Consider the following 19,177-nt stretch of genomic DNA (forward strand, 5'->3'; position numbering starts at 1 on the left):
AGTCCAATCGGCAACGAAATCGGCGAGTACCTGGGACTTGATGGCTGTTCGTGGCACAAAGTGGACATCAAACTAGCTCAGCTCGACTACCCATTTCGCAATGCGGCCGACAACGTCTTTGTTTCTCACAACTTCGCCAAGAGGGAAAGAGGAGACAACTGTGACTCTGTGGGCTTGAAAGTAGTGGCGTAGCTTCCTTGATGTCATGATGACCGCGTAAAGCAGCTTTTGGATCTGTGGGTATCTTGTCTTTGCGTCGTGGAGAGCTTCGCTGACGTAATAGACTGGTCGTTGTACTTTCTCTCTCTCGACAACAATGACGGTGCTAACGGAATACGGTGTGGCGGCAATATAGAGGAATAATTCTTCATTAGGTTGGGGAGCAACAAGTACAGGGGGGTTTGATAGGTAGCGCTTGAGTGCAACAAATGCCTCTTCGGCTTCCTGTGTCCATACAAATTTGTCTTGTTTCTTCAGCAGAGTGAAGAAAGGTTGTCCTCGTTCTCCCATCCTAGCGACGAACCTGCTCAGTGCCGCCATGCATCCGGTTAGCTTTTGTACCTCCTTGAGTCTTGTGGGCGACTTCATGTTCTCGATTGCCTTGATCTTCTCGGGGTTTGCTTCTATTCCTCTGCCAGAAACGAGGAATCCGAGCAGCTTGTCTGACGGTACTCCGAACGTGCACTTCTCTGGATTGAGCATGAGGTGATATCGTCGGAGGTTGTCGAATGTTTGCCGCAGATCGGCAATCAATGAGTCACCTGACTTGGTTTTGACAACGATGTCGTCGACGTATGCCTCGACATTGTTGCCAAGCTGGTCGCTAAGTGCGCCCTGGACCGTACGCTGGAAGGTATTCCCTGCGGTTATCAGTCCGAACGGCATCTTAACATAGCAAAATACCCCGAACGGCGTGATGAATATTGTCTTCTCTTCGTCCTCTTTTGCCATGCTGATTTGGTGGTAGCCGGAATAAGCGTCGAGGAAGCTCAACAACTCGCAACTGGCTGTTGAATCCACCAGTTTATCTATTCGAGGAAGAGGGAAATGATCCTTGGGGCACGCCTTATTGAGGTCGGTGAAGTCAACACACATTCTCCATTTTCCGTTGGCTTTCCGCACCATGACTGGATTGGCTAGCCACTCTGGATGGAGTACTTCTCTGATGAAGCCGGCTTTGAGAAGTTTGTCGAGCTCTTCTCGTATGGCTTGTTTTCGGTCTGGTGCAAATCTCCGCAGTCTTTGCTTTACTGGCTTGGCATCGGGTCGAACAATGAGTTTGTGCTCAATCACCTCCCTGGGGACCCCCAGCATGTCGGACGGCTGCCAAGCAAACACGTCAGAATTATCGTGGAGGAAGGTGATGAGCGCGAGTTCCTATTTTTCGTTTAGTGTCGCCCCGATCTTGACGGTCTTGTCGGGGTTGGCACCGGAGAGTGGAACGATCTTGATGGTGCCGTCCGGTTTCGGCGTCTTGTTTGTCTTGCTCACTTTCTTGGGTGGCTCAGTCGTGGCGGGTGGGCTGGGCGTTAGCTCGACCATGTCGAGGCTCCGCTTGTCGCACTGCACCGCCAGCTTTGCGTTCCCTTGAATAGTGATTGTTCCCTTTAGTCTCGACATCTTGAGCACTTGATACGCGTAGTGAGATGCGGCCATGAACTTCGCAAGTGCAGTTCTCCCGATGATGGCGTTGTAAGCTATATCGAATTCAGCGACATCAAAGGTGATCTGCTCTGTTCGGAAGTTGTTGGCTTGGCCGAAAGTCACGGGCAATGTAATCTTGCCCAATGGTTTGGACGATGATTGGGGAGTAATTCCATGGAAGGGTTGATCGGTTGGTGTCAACTCGCTTTGCGGAATTTTCCCATCGCGTCCAAAGTGCTGGCGAAAAGAAGATTGATTGAGCTGCCACCGTCGATGAGGACTCGCACTACCTTGATGTTCCGAATAGTGGGTTCGACCACGATCGGATATCGTCCTGGGATGACGGCGGTCTTGGGGTGGTCTTCTTCCGAGAACTCTATTTTCTGCTCAGACCACTTCATCTTGGGTGCAGCCCCCTGCCATGTCGAACAGACGTCACGTTCCACTTTTTTGTATTCTCGCTTTGAGGAGTACGTTGTGGAACCACCGAAAATCTGTGAAACGTGGAGGTCGGAGTCTGGATACGCTGGATCCGATTCGTGAGGAACCGCCTCCTCGTTCTTCTCGACCACACGTATTCGCTTGCCTTTTTCAAATGCGATGTGCTTCTCGAGCGATTTTTTGAAAACAAGGCAATCTTCCAGAGAATGTCTGTCCGTCTTGTGTATGGGGCACCATGCTTTCTTTGTGTCGCTACTTTGTGGGTCTGGGCGCTTGGGAGTGTTCACGTATTCTGCTGCGAGAACTTCCGCTTGAGCTTTCCTTTTCCCATTTTTGCGATTTTTCTTCTTGCTGGACTCAGATGCATCCGTGGCTGGTTTCTTCTCTCCCCCGGTCTTCGGCTTATCGTTCTTGCGTCTTAGCGCATCATCTGCGTGGGCGCATCGCTCAACAATCTCGAACAATCTCCGAGTGGTTGTGATGTGTCTTGTCGCCAACTCCTGTGTAGTGTAGCGATCTCTGACACCGGATTTGAAGGCGCGAATTACAGAAGCGTCGGTGATTTCGGGGATTGTATTTCTGCACTCGTTGAAGCGCCGAACATATTCCCTCAATGATTCACCCGAGTTCTGTGTCAACGCGTGTAGGTCGTCTTCGATCGCGTGGCGCTTGTATGTTCCTTGGAAATTGGCGACGAACTGTTGCCACAGGTCTGCCCATGAAGAGATTGAGTAGGGAGGAAGATGCATCAGCCATGAACGTGCAGAACCTTTCAACGCAATTGGTAAATAATTCGCCAACGCGTTGTCGTCTGCTCCGGCAGCGTAGAGTACTGTGGAGTAGACTTGAAGGAACTCCTCAGGGTCGGTGCTCCCATCATACTTTTCTATTGCTCCAGGTCGGAATCTCTCAGGCCATTGGACATCACGCAGGGAACGACCGAAAGCCCTGCACCTAGCGTTGGGGGCGGTGGGTAGTCGGCGGTTGTGTGTCCTTCGTGGATGTCTGTTTGACGATGAGGAGGACGAGGATGATGACGATGACGACGGGTCGCTTGGTTCCGGCGTACGATTACGAGGATGTCGACCTGGATCTCGGGAATCCTGTCGTCGTCTCCCACTGTTGTCTCGGCGCCGATCTCCGTTATCGTCGTCGTTATGGCGACAGCCTCGGCCTGTATTGTCTGGCACCCGTCATTCGTGATCGTTGTGATCGTGGTGGTTGTCCTGGTCTCGGTCCTCGTTTGAGCGCTCTCCTTGATTTCCGTTATCATGGTGCCGTGAAGAGACATGACGCCGAGAACGATTCACGTTGTCTCGTGTGCGTCGTGCCTCTCGGTGGCCGTTGATATGATCTCGGAGATTGCCAGTGCCGCGAGGTGGAGGGGTAGCTCGTTGAGGTGATTCCCTCCGTTCCGGGTCTTCACCATTGACATCGCCAGTTGGTGGCTGCTCCGGGTGCGCTGCGGTAGCGGCTTCTTCGAACGCGTTGCTGAGGTTGGTCACTGATTCCCGTAGTCGTTCTGTCCAACGCTCGAGGTCATCGTTCAGGATGGGATCGTAGGGAGTTTCCCTCAGTATAGCTTGAACGGCCCTAATGTGCTGGGCTGGAGTAGTCAATTGTCCTCCCGCTTCTGCGTTGGCGTGCGCTGACGTGCCAACGTTATCGATAGCCAATACCTCCCGCGGCGCACTCGTTGTCGATGACCCATAGTCTTCGAGAAGGTGTAAGACTGATGGTTCGTGAGGATCGATATCGATTACCCCAACAAATCGATCTGAAGTTGAAGTCGCTCCTTGTTCCTTGTCGTTATCCCTGATGGGGACGTATGACTTAGGAGACGGAGCTTTCATGGTGCCAAGAAAGACCTTGCAGCTTGAGAGGTCGTGATTCTTTGTCTTGTGAATAGGACAATAGACATCACGAGTTGGAGAAACACGCTGAATTCCACGCTCTTTGCAGGCGCGAATTTCAGCGCGGACGTTGAGGAAAACCTAGCAGGCTTGCAAAGTGTGTTTCCTGGTTTTGTGGATAGGACACCAGGACCTTGTGGCTTCGGAAGTCATCTTTGTCGGCTCGCGGTTCACGTCGGAAGAACAAGGTTTGGCCGCATCAGAATCCTTCTCGAGCTCGGATGTCGTCGATGCTCCGTTCTCCGTCTCAACGGGAGGATTTTTCGACATGAAGTCATCTTGGTTTGTAGCCACTGCGTTCTCGTTTCCGGTCATTGGGGGACCGGTTGAGATCGGTGTTGTGGTGTAAACCGGGAAGACGATTTCGCTGACTTGAGTCCACACCAGCATCGTTGAAGCAGGGTGTACTTGGCTGAGGTTGGTGTTGACGCCATTGTCGACGAAGCTGGATTACATAGTAGTAGAACCTTGAGTACCAAGTTCCCCTACCTGGCGCGCCACTGTTGACGGGTGGTACCCGTAGACCGGATATAGAGGTTATTGGGGTACATTGGTACAAGGATCTACGTAGTACGACATCAAGCAAACAAAAGATAAGAATTATACTGATTCAGGCCCCTTGATAGGTAATAGCCCTAATCTAGTTGATGTGGGATTATATGGTGGAAAACACGGGTTACAAAGGGAACAATGGAACTTGTCGAATCCGGCGGAGTCGTAGTCGAGTTGATTCGACTAGATCTCGATGGCTTGGCTCCTTGTAGGCTCCGGCTTTGTAGGCTGTGTGGGTTGTGTTGGCTCTGAGATTCGATGCCTTAAGCCCTCCCCGAGGGGTCCCTTTTATATCATAGATCTGGAGGTCTCTAAATAGAACTCGGAGATATCAGACCCTATTCGATACGTCAACGACCCAATCTTGTCCGAGTAGGATTCTTCCCGTCCGTAGATTCCGTGAAGGATTTCCATAGAATATACAGGAAGTATCTGTATGCGCGTGGGTATACCATACCGATATGTAACGTATATCGAAGGGTAAAGGGTATGCCTAACCCGTAACCCTGACAAATTTGGTGATTCAAAGGTTATATTTATATATAAGAGAAAGATTGAGCACCAGTATTTAAATCCTGGTGTACATAAATATTAAGCACACATAGGTGCACTTTAAATAGAAATTTAATGAGTCAGCAATTTGATGTGGTTAAGTGGTTTCCATCTCTTTTGGCACATATTAAAGGACGCATTCACATATGTATGAGTGTGGTGTTTGTGCATATATAATATGTCTTCCGTTTAGCTACCTAGCTTAAAGTGGCAAGAAATAAAAAGGATGTTTTAGGGATACAAATTGCATATCGGAAAGAGTAAAGCTCAAAATTTTATAAAGGTCCTGTTCATTTCCACTGCAAGGAGTGGATAAAGTTTTGGATTTTGATGACATGCTTTTCAAACTGCTAAACGGTATGTTTCGTGCGAAAACTTTCTATATGAAAGTTTTTCTAAAATATCATATTAATCCATTTTTCAAGTTTGTACTCCCTTCGTTCCCTCCGTTCTAAAATTTTTGACACCGTTGATTTTTTAGTACATGTTTGACCGTTCGTCTTATTAAAAAAATTTGTGAAATATGTAAAACTATATATGTACATGAAAGTATATTTAACAATGAATCAAATGATATGAAAAGAATAAATAATTACTTAAATTTTTTGAATAAGACGAATGGACAAACACGTACTAAAAAGTCAACGGTGTCAAACATTTTGAAACGGACGGAGTAGTAATTAAAACTTAATTACTCACACGTTATTACCACCTCATTTTGCGTAAAACACTTAATCTTCATCTTCATCTTTGTGTAAAACACTTAATCTTCATCTTCAGGAGATTCAAACACCACCAAAGTCTCTAAAACTATCTCTTTGGTAGTATTATTCAGAATGCAAGTATGCAAGAGGATTTTATTTTTAAAGCTTGCTAACCATCTGTCTATATTTGGTGATCTATGTTGAAAGATATGAGAATTACACTTCTTTCAAAGATGCCAGCAAGCAATCATTACTGTCTCCAGGAAACCTTTTGTCCGAAAACGTAATCTGGCAAAAACTATCATCTGGTAAAAAAAATAAAGAGGTGTTCCACCACTTTTTAGTGTGGACAATTTTCCCTTATTTGATACTAGTTTAGTCAATAAATTTAGTCAAATGTAGATACAAAGCCCAAGGTACAATCAATTCACATGCTAGCATATGCATGCTCTTCCAACAAATGCAAAAAAAATATGTAAAACTCATAATGGTCAAGCATTTGCTACAATAGTTTCGATGACCCGGTAAAAATGGATAATTTATGACCATATATATATAAGGTTCCTTCAATAACATCACAGGTTTTTCCATGGTGTGACACTTGGGGAAAAACATCATTCCAAGCCATTTATAGGTTCATTGAAGGATGATGTCACCTTGAAGGATCTTAAACTCTGAGGGCAATCCCATTAGAACAAGCTGATTCATAGATCACCATAATTCATTACAAGTGTGCAGAAGTTTTAGATCATGGATTTTCACCCGGATTCTGTTGTCTCCCATTCTCATCCATAGACCAGCGGTTTAATCTCCGTCGAGCAATCTCTACCTAGAAAAAGGAACATGAAACACATCATTAAATGAGAAAAAAAATCTAGAGAGACCCACATGCTATGTGGGTTAAGAGATTTAATAAAAAAAAAGATAAGGAAAATTGTGAGCAATTGACATACCTGTTTTTCTCAATCAGTTCTAAGAGTGATAAATAGAAGCACAATAGTCTGGACTAGTGTACCAAGAAGCATACCAATCCAAATGCCCTATAGAAACAACAAATGGAATTGAGAAACAAAATTTAAGTCCCAAATTTTATCAATCGGTTCCTCACCTTTACTTGAAATCCTAGCACATAGCCTAGTATTACACCAATAGGGATACCGAACAAGTAATATGATGTAACATTAACATAGGCAACTACACTTTGCCAACCCGATCCAACAGCGACACCTATAGATGATTATAAAATATTATAATTCCAATGTGCAATTTCAAATTATATTGATATATACACTATTATTTTAAATGGAATACCATACCTGAGAGCACTGGTTGAATACTATTCAACAAAATGGAGAAGGCTAGCAAGGGAGAAATCTCTGCAACTGCATCTGCTACTACCGTACTTTCAGTAAATATGTATGCAAGCCTTCCACAAAAGATAAGGAAGAGCACAAACAACATAAATCCTATCGAGAAAGAAGTGGTGACCACATTGAAAATGGCAAACTTAGCCCTTCTTGCACTTCCAGCTCCAAGTTCATTTGCCACCCGCACTCTAAAAATGTACATGTATAGGTATGTCAAATGAAATTTATGTGACATGAATGATTGATCAAATGAACCACTTAGCATGTAACAAGTAAGATCACTAAGTTACCCTGTTGCAGACAAAAACCCTATAGAAATCATCATCTCCCAACCATTGATATTAAGGCTACACATGGAAAAACAATAACGCTCAATAAGTAAGTTTTTCAACTGCTAAAGGAACAACAAAGAACAATACAGCGATGTACCCACAAACATGATCTATCTTTTATGGGGCAATTGCAAATTTACCACTACTTTGAATCGTTATTGCAAAACTGCCACTAGAAAATTGCAAAAATGCCATTAGAACTGTCATTCGAGTGGCATCCTTGCAATATTGAAAAAACCGGTGGCAAATTTTCAAATGCCCCATCTTTTATTGTCAAAACCATTATGCAACAATTGAAAGTAGAATATATTACCATATTGAAAGAGCATCAAGAGCAATCTCTGCATTCTTCATATAACCAGTGAGGAGAACCAAAATTGTGTTGTACCACAATTCCACACTGAAAGGCAAATGAGAAAGAAAAAAGAATAAACCACATGAGCAATTAATTAGCTCTAAACAATATGTTGGTCAACATTTAGCATCTAACATATTGCATATCTGAAATTTCATATGTATGCATAAACACAATTGTTACTTACCAAAGCATCACTCCAGAAAACAGTGAAAGCTTGACAATAGCACCGAGTTCAGTAAAAGCAGTAGATGAGAATCATGTCCATGTTAGAGGGCAACCACCAAAGAAGACAAAAGCAAGCTGACCAAATACTGGAATCCAGTAGGCAATGACCATGGAGCCCATGACCCCAGCAAGGCCAAGGTGTAACTGGACTGTTAAAAGCCATGATAGGAAAAGGTGAAGCCCAAGATTGAGCATGGCAAGATAAGTGACAATCATGTTCTTGCTCTGTGCTTGTAGGTACATTTGGAGCATGAAGTTCCCAACATTGGATATCATAACAGGGATGTACCACAATGAAATAGTGCCAGCCATAGCAGCGATCTTAGGATCCTGGCCAAGAAAAATTAGGAGTGGAGTGGTGAAGAGGTATATCGGGAGGAGGAGGACTGCACAACACAAGAGAACTATCCATGAACGTTGTAGATAGATGCCCAACATGTGGTATTGCTTGGCGCCATATGATTGCCCACACAATGTTTCCAATGCACTTGCCATGCCTAGCTGCAGTTTACAACAATGTGCATTTAAGGTGAGCAATTTATAATGTGTTTTTATGCATATATAGAAGATAAGATTACATCTAGAAATTAATTGTTAGTAAAAGTCTAAAATATAAAGAGGTCGTCATTACTTGTAGTAAGGTATCTTTTGATACCAAAGTCTGTGATTGAGAGCAAAGATAGGGAGAGAAAGCACTGCTTATGGAGATAGTCAGATATGATCAACTCCAAAAACAATTCCTGGCTGCTTGGCATAAGGTGCAGACTAAGTTAAAGGAGAAGAGGAGGCCATTAACTTGACAATCCAAAATTAGGCACCACTCATGAAACACTTGAAAAAATTTATAACAATAAGGACTTGCCTTAGGTAAAACTGATTTAGAACAAGTATTATGTCTACCTAGTGCCTAATTTAACTATCCCAAAAGAGTCCTGGTGGAAGGATGTTTGTAAAACAAGCATCCACTTTAGAGGAATTCCTAGATGTATCTTACATATGGGAACTCCTGCTCCTTCTAGGAAGATATGTGGTCTCACTAGCCACCTCCATGCAATGTATATCTAAGGCTATATTCCTTTGCTTCTAATAAGGAGGCCTCTGTCAAAGTGTTTGTATCTACTGATATGGATGATAATTTTAATCTGCCATCATCTCGGAAAACATATGATGAGCTTTCTCGATAGTCAAACAAACTCCTAAACTTGGAATTGGATCACACTGCTGATAAGTGGAAGTATATATGGGGAAACATGAACTATGCCTCTCAGAAATTCTACTCTCTGATCTTTAATTACATCCGTGTAGCCTCCACATTTTATTTGGTTATGCAAGAGTAAGTGCACTTCAAAAGTTAAAGTTTTTGGATTGCTACTTCTTATGAATAGATTGAACACACGATATATGCGAGATCATAAAAAATTGCTCCACCAAAGTATGACCTAGTATGTGTGTTATGCAATCAAGGGGTCATTGAAACAATGCAACATTTGTTTCACACGTCCATTTTCATCTTCATGTTGAGCTTCAATTGGATTTAGTTGGAATATCGTGATGGGAACTTAAATTATGATGGTTAAGGCTAAAAACCAATATGTGGGTTACAGCTTCATCGATAAATTCTTAACTTCTGTCTAGTGTATTTGGAAGATAAGAAATAACTTCATCTTGAGCAGAAACCTCCCACCTTTTCTTCCGGGAGACATCTGTTTAAGACTGAGCTCCTCCTTTTAATATTTGGACTAAATGAGGAGATAAAGATCAATAAAAATATATTACTGTAGGGCCTCCCTCCCTGCTGTGCTTCCTTAAAAAATATCTAGATATATAAAAACTTGGCAGTCTGCTATTGTTCCAGAGCTAGCTAACACAGATATCTTACGAGCTTATTTGTACTTGAAGTCATGAAGAGCACACAAGTATATAATTAATGCATAAAAACAATGCCCTGATTAAGAGGGGGGTGGCTGAACTAAGAAAGTGATGCTTTGAATTAGTCGGATGGCCCCTTTCTAAACAAAAAATACACAGGTCTCACATAATTTAGTTTTTACAGTACGAATTGTGTCTTTTTTAAAAAAGAAAATTTTTTTATGTGCCTCTGAATATTTTGGATCCCTTCCGTGACCTTAAATGTTGCCTCATCTCTCTGACATGTCTGATATTTTTTTCCCCATTAATACACTTTCCATTACTTTGACCGTTAGATTTTTTTTTCTAACATGACTATATGTCCACACTATCCATTTCTCATAGACTCGCACTTATGTACACTTTAAAATATAAATCTCAACGTGAAAAAAAATGCAGTAAAAATCAAATTGGGCAGAGTTTGAGAGTTATTTGATGGAAAATTTGGAAAATAAAGTTTAGATTAGTTTAAACACAAAATGTAATTAAATAGTATTAAGTGTAGTGGGTAGAGAGGATAGTTACAAGGATGCCGCCGCTGAAGCGCATGAGGACGGTGGAGACGAGAGCGTATCCGGCGAGCTCGGTGGCGCCGATGTGGCCGATGAAGGCTTGGCTGATGACGGTGACGCCGAAGGTGGAGAAGCGCGCGCAGATGGAAGGACCCGCCACCACCCACAGCTTCTTGCTCTCCACCAACACCCGCCGCCCCAACGACCCAACCTCCTCTTCATCTCTTCTTGCTTGTCGTTGCTGCCTTCGCCATGAGCATGCTTAGGCTCCAGCAGAGGAACCGTCCTGCAGTCATCATGTTCATCACCCGGCCTCTCCATTTCTCCTAGCAGCTTGGCTTTAGCTAGCTGCTGCTAACTTTAATTGTGCAGCAATGGAGCGAATTAATGGGAATAATTGTACTTGAGTGGCAGAGGAGCTATCAGAATTGATGAAGGGAAGCAGGTTAGGAAGGCTCTCAGCTACCGTTTTAAAGGAGATCGATCAAGTAGCTGAGCTTGATGGCTGGAACAGAGAGTTGAGTGAGGAGTTGGGTGGGTAGGTAGTGAGGGCAGGGTGGGAAAGTAGTAGTAACAGTGACACGTTAATCATCGATTCAGGAATCAGCATTCCAGACAAAAGGAAAGAAGAATATATACGCGAGTGTGAAATGGAATCTGGGGCTGTGTGTGTAGTGTAAATGGCTCAATGCGTGTGGCAAGGAGGGCAAAGCACGTCTAGTACTGCTGCAGCCTGCAATTTGATGAAAATGATCAGTAGCATATATACACGTACAGAACAGAGATAGGATTGTGCTACGTACGTCAGGGCGGGGCTTGCATGCGGCATAGGCAGCGGCAGCGGCTACACATATATACATCATGTCACCGGCCGGTCTGTTCACGGCAGCTATAGTTGCCGGACGTACGTGTGGCTGACCGGCATCCCCGCTTGGCGCTCCTCAACTCGTCGTGGTCACCAAAACCAAAAGTAGACTTCCTCGTAAGTCCCACGATCCAGGGCCGGTCCTAACATTTGAAAGGTCATAGGCGAACTTAACATTCTAATATATATACTCTATAAAGCACATATATCAGCACAAATATCATAGAATAACACAAATAAATATTTTTAACATGGTAAATAATAAATCAAGCAGTTTGCAAGTTGTAATAGAGCAATTTATTCTCAATAAATAATATTGATAGTATAATTGATAACTAAAAGAAACACCGTAGAAACAAATTAGTATGAATTTCTTAACACCCGAAATAGTGAAATTGCAAAGTAAATTGATAGAGGCATAGCAGAATAGAGCGAGTCGTTGATTGACTTATAGGTTTGTGATCATGATATACCTTCAGCATGAAGAAAAGAGGAGCGAATGGGTGATGGCCGATGACGATCACAGCCTCACAGGATGAGACGGCCGGGCAGGGCAGGGAGCAGCCACCAGGCAGCGTCGCAACGATGCCGCCTTGGCGGCTTGGCTGATGGGCGACGGGCCGACGTACGGTGAGTCGGCGCCTAGAGGCACTCGCGGCGGCGTCTCGCGGACTAGGGCATGGGCAAGACGGCGACGAAGCGAAGCGACCCGGTCACGTGGCTCGGCCTGGGCGTCTGGCCTGCGGCTGGGCCTGTTGAGGGCAGGGGGGGTGGTAAGTGATGGGCCCCCCCTCCGGCCTGGGAACGATGCCAGCCAATATGCAACTGGGAATTCATGTTGAGAAAAAGGAGATCTCGCTGCAAGGACGGTGCGGCGTTACATCATTACATGCATGCATGGCGTCCTCTTGTTCTGATCAGGATCAGTTAGGTTGTTCATGCCCTGCAGTTCAGGTAATACCCACACAAGAATTGGGTTTGAAAGTAACACTAGAAAAGAAAAGAAAAGAACAAAATAAGGGGAAGGCCGGCCGGGGGATTAAATAAGAATTGATTTTTTTTCTTTTTCCCTTTTACATGCGCAGTGCTGCGTGCGTGCGTGTCACACCGCCCTTTGTACGTATTTTGGTTATCAAATCTGCATTCTTTTTGTTGTAGGACTTGGTGATTTAATTAAATTTTGAATATATATGCATGCATGGAGCTCTAATGTATAGGTCTCACAATAATCTCTATAGAAAATCCCTTGTATACCCCTGCAATTTTAGCTAATCCCTTTTATGCCTCTAAATTTTTGCTTACTTTCTTGTATGCACCCAAAATTTGATTTCGATCCTTGACCGTATAATTTCTATAAAATGACAATTTTGCCCTTTTGATGAACATAGAAATTTATGAATTATATTATTGAAAATGTAAAAGTTTGTCGTATGAGACTATTATAGTTATGAGTTTGTTGTGCGATATATTATTTATGACAAAAAATATTTTTAGATAATGAAACAAAAAATATGTATTTATTTTATTTTTTAAAAAGTCATAAAAAATAGGAGCATCCATATAAAGATAGGACTACAAATTCTCACGATAGATTTTTATGAATGCTCCCGATGAAAAAAAAATCCATTGTCCTATTGAAATTTCAAATAAAAAATTTAATTTATTAAATTTGTTTTATTTTCAAATTTTATGTCAAAATTTCTTGCACTAATTATTTTTGTTTCATTAGTTTCGTAAAATGCACATATTGTGCACTCGAACAAAGCTTATATTCAAACCTAAATCCTCAAGGGCATAAAAGACATTTGCAATCAAACTTGCATTACTCACTCAATGTATGCAGACGATTTGGTTATCTTTGGCCAAACATAATGGGAAGGGCATGGAAGAAATCAAATTAAAATTTCAGGGGTATAGAAGGGATCAGATAAATTTCAAGGATGTGAAAGGGATTGAGTGAGTTTTCAAGGGTATACAGGGAATTTACTCTAATCTCTATGGAGTGCGGCATGCCATCTTCTTTCGTCAAGCAACCAATCGTCCTACCGAATTGGCTCGTCATCTATCACGCCTTCCCCCCGCAAAAAAAAGAAATCTATCACGCCTTCCATTCCTCGTCAAATCCTATTAAATTAATGCTTAGATTTTTTTAAGAAAATCCTATTAAATCATCAATTAATTAATTAATCAATGTGCCATTAACTAAGAACGTTTAATTGTTAATATGTCTATCGGGATGGGAGATGATCTCACTCGATTTTTTACATTTTAACTCTTTTTAAAAACTTATTTTATAAGTAGACCCTTAAACAAAAGACAACTTCGACGTTGGGCAACCGCGGGCGCAACTATGACCTCCAAATTTGTATTAGTCCACTCTATACTCTGAGTAGGCCCACATTCACATAGCACTCTATTTATACCTTCGTTCTCATTTCTAAAAGCATTAACCTGGAGGTACTATATATGCTTGAAATGAACTCGGTATATAAGTTGACCCAAATCTATCTAGACTCTCCATGTGGAGCTCTTCCCACCAAACGAACACTTGGGTCTAAACCGGAACAAGAAGAGTCGCGGAACGAAACAGACTAAATGGGCTGGATTTTACACTCTCACTCCTTCATGGGTTGATGCCCTAGCTGCCTAGCAGCTCACCGCTACTCAACAGCCAAATGCCCAGGGTATCCCCTCGGTGCTACGGCGTTGTGCCTGTGCGTCGTGTCCCCCACCACGGGCCAACACGCACGCACACTTGTGTAACACGGGTTGAAGTTCTAATATCACATGTAACACCCGAGACACAAAATCAACAATAGTGCACTCTACCCGCTAAATGGACCCACATTCACATTACACCCAACTTACACTTTTCATCATCACTTTATGTAAAAAAGTAAACCAGGAGGTACTATGGTTATATACACTTGTGTATATATTACTTCCAATATAGATGTTGATTAAATGTGCTAGTATCAATTTATGATTTAGGTGTATATCATGTGTCTGAGCTATAATGTGCCTGTTTAATTGCAAGGTAGTTATATGCATTTGTTTTTTTTAAAAAAAATCTTGCATATGCTAATTATGTTTGTTTGATTAATGATGTAGGAGTATACATTTTTATTATGTGCTTAAAGTGCTTGTTTTGGTTTAAGGGTAGCTATATTTATAATTTGTTCCTTTTTGTGAATCTCAGATATGTCAATTGTGTTTGGTTCACTATTCAGTAGAATTTAATTTTTGATATGTGTTTAAGCACTAAAGTGACTATTTCCTTGTAGCGTAGACATATCCATTAGTTTGTTTGTGTGAATTCCATAATTGTTGATTGTGCTCAATTCACAACTTAGTAGGATTTATTTTGGTGATGTGTTTAAGCCCCAACGTGGATGTTTGATTCCATACTGAAATCTTGTTATGGACTGTTGAACGATTCTAATGAAACCAATTCTCTTTTTTTTGTAATAAATATACCAACTTGATCCACTATCTCTTGATACAGAATAATTTCTACCCAACCTAAAAAATGTGGTGTATTTAATTACATAAAAAAGTGGGATATACATTTCAAAAATAGATGTGTGAGATTATGTTGTGGGTTATATATATTCTTGAGTGTGAGTGCCTCGCGTAGCCTTATACACTACGATTGTTCTCAAGAGTAAGGAATTGAGGATTGAAGAATTCGTTTTGATATGTAGCTCATGATTTGTACCGCATCGTCTGAATTTCATGATCAACAAAAACATCTTGATTTCACCTTGTTTAGTGAAGGTATGTTCTAATAGCATTTCTTAAACAACATGGCCCACCTTCGAAGGGTTTGACTGTTAGTTTTATTAATCATGAAAAGGATGAATTTCATTAATCAGAGGAAGGTTTTTCACCTTTGTTGGTTTCTACACATCTAGTGTTTTTAGTCATGTATCATATAAGATCTATATTTTGCATCATCGAGGCTATGATGCCAGGACTACTTTATTGGTTTTAGATAAGTTTTATACTTTGGCACAATGTAGAAAATTCCATCATCATTCAACCAGTTACTTTAGAGTCCTAGAATGGTTTCCCTGGCTGATCAAATTAGTAATACATGGATTGTGGAGCTGACACTTTGTAATTTTGAGGGATTATTTTTTTTTTTTTGCATTGGTGGAAATAATTTGTTAGAGATAACTCCATTCAGTGTGGTCAATTTTTAGTCTTCACTTATGATAAACGCTCACAATTCTTGGTGACAAAGTTCGAGCCGTTAGGCATTGACAAGATGTCAACCCACTGTACTCACCCTTCAAAAAAGATGATCATTAGAACTAAAAGTGATGAAAAGGAATGCAACTATCACATCAGAAAAAATGGCTCCCGCCATTAAGGAGAATAATGGAACCGTAGGAAAGAGAACTAGAAATGTGGATTGTCTTGTGCCTTGTGGAATATAGGGTCCATGAAGAAGTTGTTTGAGGCTAATGTTTTGAAAAGTGCTAAGAGAAAATGTGCAAGAGCTTCTGTTGGTAAGTCTAAGGCAACGTCAACAAGCCATAGCAATACCAAAGATATAATATTCCTCTATTTCTAAAAATGTTATTTACACTAATGTATTTATTTTGGCATAGCTTCTCACATTTGTTTCATTCATATAGCATGTTTAATTGCATTCTTCATTTGTTCCATGCATCACCATAAGTTAGGAGGCCATATGCAATGTCAAAGCAAGAAAAGTACTTCCTTTAGTTTTTAATGTTTGATGTGGACTTTTGGATATATGTTTGACCATTCATGTTATTAAAAAACAATGCATAGTTATCATTTATTTTATGTGATTTTCTTTTATCATTATAAGTACTTCAAGCATGACTTACATTTTTGCATGTATACAAATTGTTTTGAATAAAACGAATGGTCAATCATATGTCCAAAAGTCAGTAGCGTCAAACATTAAAAACCGAATGGAGTAATTGCAAAGAGACCTATATCTAGTCTCTTGGCTTGAGGTTAAGTTGGTTTATTTATTTCCCTTATAACTAATTACGAAATTCATTTTTGTACGTAGTTCATACATGTTAAGAGTCCTAAGGATTCACATGATCCTCCATCAAGCTTACTTTTGCACATTATAGATTCCTCAAGCTACATGTCAGATGAAGATATTTCTTTTAGCAAGTTGACAAAGACACCAGTACTGATGTGCTTTATGTCTACTAAGGTGACTCCACGTGGTAAATTTTAAGTTATCCCCTAAACGTAGGGTTAATAAATCACTTTTGTCGATAATTTAATGTGGTTACACTTTTCAGACATTTCTAAGGTTCTAAGAAATCTATGAGTAATACCACAAAGGCATGTAACTGAAGTAGAAAAGAACCATGCTCTTCAAAGGACAAAAGAATTTAAAACCTAATAATCCTTTTTGCAGTGTAAATAACGATGGAACCACATATATATCTATGTTGGATTTTTCATGGTAATGGTACTTTCATGTGTTCATCCTCATCCCGTATTGAACTTTTTTTTCTACGTGCATCCCGTATTGAACTTTTTTTTTCTACATGCATGAGGCATTATCTAAAAAAATGTGGATGACAGGATTGATCTTAACTTGCATAACGGTACTGCATCTATAGTTTGAGAGTTTTGGATGAGGTCTGATTTGAATATCCCATCTGATGTTTGATTTTTGTGTATGTTTATTTTGAATGTGACTGTACCCATTGAAAAATCCTACAACTATATAAATCACCAATTTGTGATAGCACATTATTTTTAATTTGTGGCCCAATTACCCTGCATCTTTCAGGTGATACTACCAACAAATTATGCAACTAATTACTCCATTGATAACCAGATGTTCATTATAAATTTTTAAGCATACATATGTCCATTTATTAACTGGAAGTATCTGAATATTAGGCATTCTAGTGATGCATACTCATCAGCGACAGAACATATTGGACTCAGCTTGATGCAATTCATGGCCAAGGCCATTGGTGTTGAGCCGAAGTCGTTGTCAAGTTGATTTGAAGGGCAAGCTAGGGGTTTGAGGATGAACTACTATCCACCGTGCTTGAAAGCCGACAAGGTGTTGGGTTTGTCACCGCACACTGATCTGGATGGCTTGACACTGCTTCTCCAGGTGAATGATGTGCAGGGCCTGCAGATCAACAAGGATGGCAAATGGTTCTCCGACAATTTTGTGTGATAGCAAATAACTTGCAAGATTTTCTTGGTGATGCTAGAAGAATTAACTTCCAACTTCTGCATTACGAGACACATGTAGTCTTACATAACCAAGTTTGGAATATCCTGAGTGGCCGTTAGGGCTCGTCGACCAATGATTCATTGAAATTATATATTAGCGAAAATTTAAACAGATTTTTTTAATAATACTATGGCCCTAATTTTAAACTTCTAAAACTCTTTTTAATCTGCTACAGATTGGTAGCTAAAGTTAGGACTTACTAGGAGAAATTAGGGATATATGGCCGGTCAACATCTCCAAGGTGATGGGACGACAGATGGTGGTGTTGGAATGAGATGGCGCTGACCACGACCAGTTTGCGAGGAGGGAGGTGACTACCTCAGTGGGGCTATACAGGTCCCACCACACGTGTATCTGCGGGGTGGGACACACCATCTCCTTCGTCAAGCACCCCACCGTACCCCCGAATGGGCCCAGCCCACAGCACGCCTTCCTCGTCTCATCAAATCCTATCATCATTATCATTAATCACCCATCATTATCATTAATTAGTACTCCTTAATTAATTAACGAATCATTACTGCTTAATTAATTACCGTATCTGGCGGGATGGGTGATGATGTCCATGATCCCCTTGTAGATGTCGCAGAAGACGACGTCGGCGCCGGCCAGCCGCGGCCGCAGCGCCGCCAGCCGCGCCGCCACCCTCGCGTTGTACCCCTGGACGAGCTCGTTCGCCTCCTCCACGCAGCTCCGGCCGTCCACGACGTGCAGCCCCTCCCACATCACCCGCGGCGCGCATCCCAGCGGCGCCACCCCCATCACCGCCGTCCTCCTCGCCCCGGCCTCGTACAGCTCCTCGACGGCGCGGGCGACGCGGTCGGCGAGGAGGCGGGCGAGGCCGCGGCGGCCGTGCTTGGGCGCCGAGGCGTCGGCCCCCGCGCCGCGGGAGAGCACGCGCGCGTACGCGTCGGTGCCGAAGGACAGGACGAACACCGCGCCGCCCGCCGCCGCGTCCGCGTCCTGCGGCGTCGGGGCCTCCAGCCGCAGCAGCTGCAGCGTCTCGGTGGCCATCCGCAGCTGCTGCCCCACGGCTCCCAAGCGGAAGATCGCGCCGCGCCCGCCATCCTCGCCGGCGAAGTTGACGCCCCTGGCCACCTCCGTCGCCGTGCCGTTGAGCGTCGTGATGAGGGGCGGCGGCGGGAGGCCCATCTTGGCGGCTGCATCAGCAACGATTCGAATTAGAGCAATTCGCGTTCGTGGGGGCTCAGTTCATCAGTTGAGGAGGAGCTAGGTGGTTGGTTACCGAGGAGGTCGGGGAGGAGGCGGTGGGCGGAGGGGAAGAGGCAGTTGCCGGAGGAGGAGGTGAGGGAGAGGTTGAGGGGGAGTGTGGTGGCGGCGCAGCTGGCGGTGGAGTCGCCGAGGACGAAGAGGGCGGTGGCCGGCGGCGAGGCCGGGGCGGAGGCGACGATGCGGAGCAGCAGCAAGAGCAGCAGGGGGAGGAGCTCCATGCCTCGCGCGTTGTGGCGCCAACCAAACACACACTTCGTCAACTTCAAAGGGGAATAGATTGCCGATTTGGAGGGTATAAATTAAATTTGTTAA

At 42.9% G+C, this 19,177-nt stretch overlaps 1 protein-coding gene and 2 pseudogenes across 2 annotated transcripts; 1 reads left to right on the forward strand and 2 right to left on the reverse strand.

Annotated features, from left to right (window-relative positions):
* Positions 1-6,158: 6,158 nt before the first annotated feature.
* On the reverse strand, positions 6,159-11,499 carry LOC127753894 (protein DETOXIFICATION 21-like; annotated as a pseudogene).
* Positions 11,500-12,180: 681 nt separating this feature from the next.
* On the forward strand, positions 12,181-15,952 carry LOC127754585 (B3 domain-containing protein Os11g0197600-like; annotated as a pseudogene).
* Positions 15,953-17,208: 1,256 nt separating this feature from the next.
* On the reverse strand, positions 17,209-19,176 carry LOC127754897 (GDSL esterase/lipase At1g71250-like). 2 transcript variants are annotated; one of them, XM_052280499.1, is made up of 4 exons: positions 18,879-19,176; positions 18,169-18,792; positions 17,951-18,081; positions 17,209-17,524 (listed from the first exon to the last, which is right to left on the reverse strand). In XM_052280499.1, exons 1-4 carry the CDS (start codon positions 19,081-19,083, stop codon positions 17,465-17,467), a joined length of 1,020 nt encoding a protein of 339 aa, XP_052136459.1. In that variant the 5' UTR covers positions 19,084-19,176; the 3' UTR covers positions 17,209-17,464. The 2 variants fall into 2 exon arrangements, with proteins under 2 accessions (XP_052136459.1, XP_052136458.1); XM_052280498.1 differs by having other exon boundaries at positions 17,833-18,081; positions 18,879-19,169.
* Between the last annotated feature and the right edge of the window lies 1 nt (position 19,177).

This window comes from Oryza glaberrima, chromosome 11 (genome assembly GCF_000147395.1).
Source record: "Oryza glaberrima chromosome 11, OglaRS2, whole genome shotgun sequence".
NCBI classification, from domain to species: Eukaryota; Viridiplantae; Streptophyta; class Magnoliopsida; order Poales; family Poaceae; genus Oryza; species Oryza glaberrima.

Coding starts and splice junctions, on each gene's coding strand:
- LOC127754897 (XM_052280498.1), bottom strand. CDS start 19,083: ATGGAGCTCCTCCCCCTGCTGCTCTTGCTGCTGCTCCGCATCGTCGCC. Junction 18,793..18,878: donor CCTCCTCCCCGACCTCCTCG/GTAACCAACCAC, acceptor TTGCTGATGCAG/CCGCCAAGATGGGCCTCCCG. Junction 18,082..18,168: donor CACCCATCCCGCCAGATACG/GTAATTAATTAA, acceptor TAATGATGATAG/GATTTGATGAGACGAGGAAG.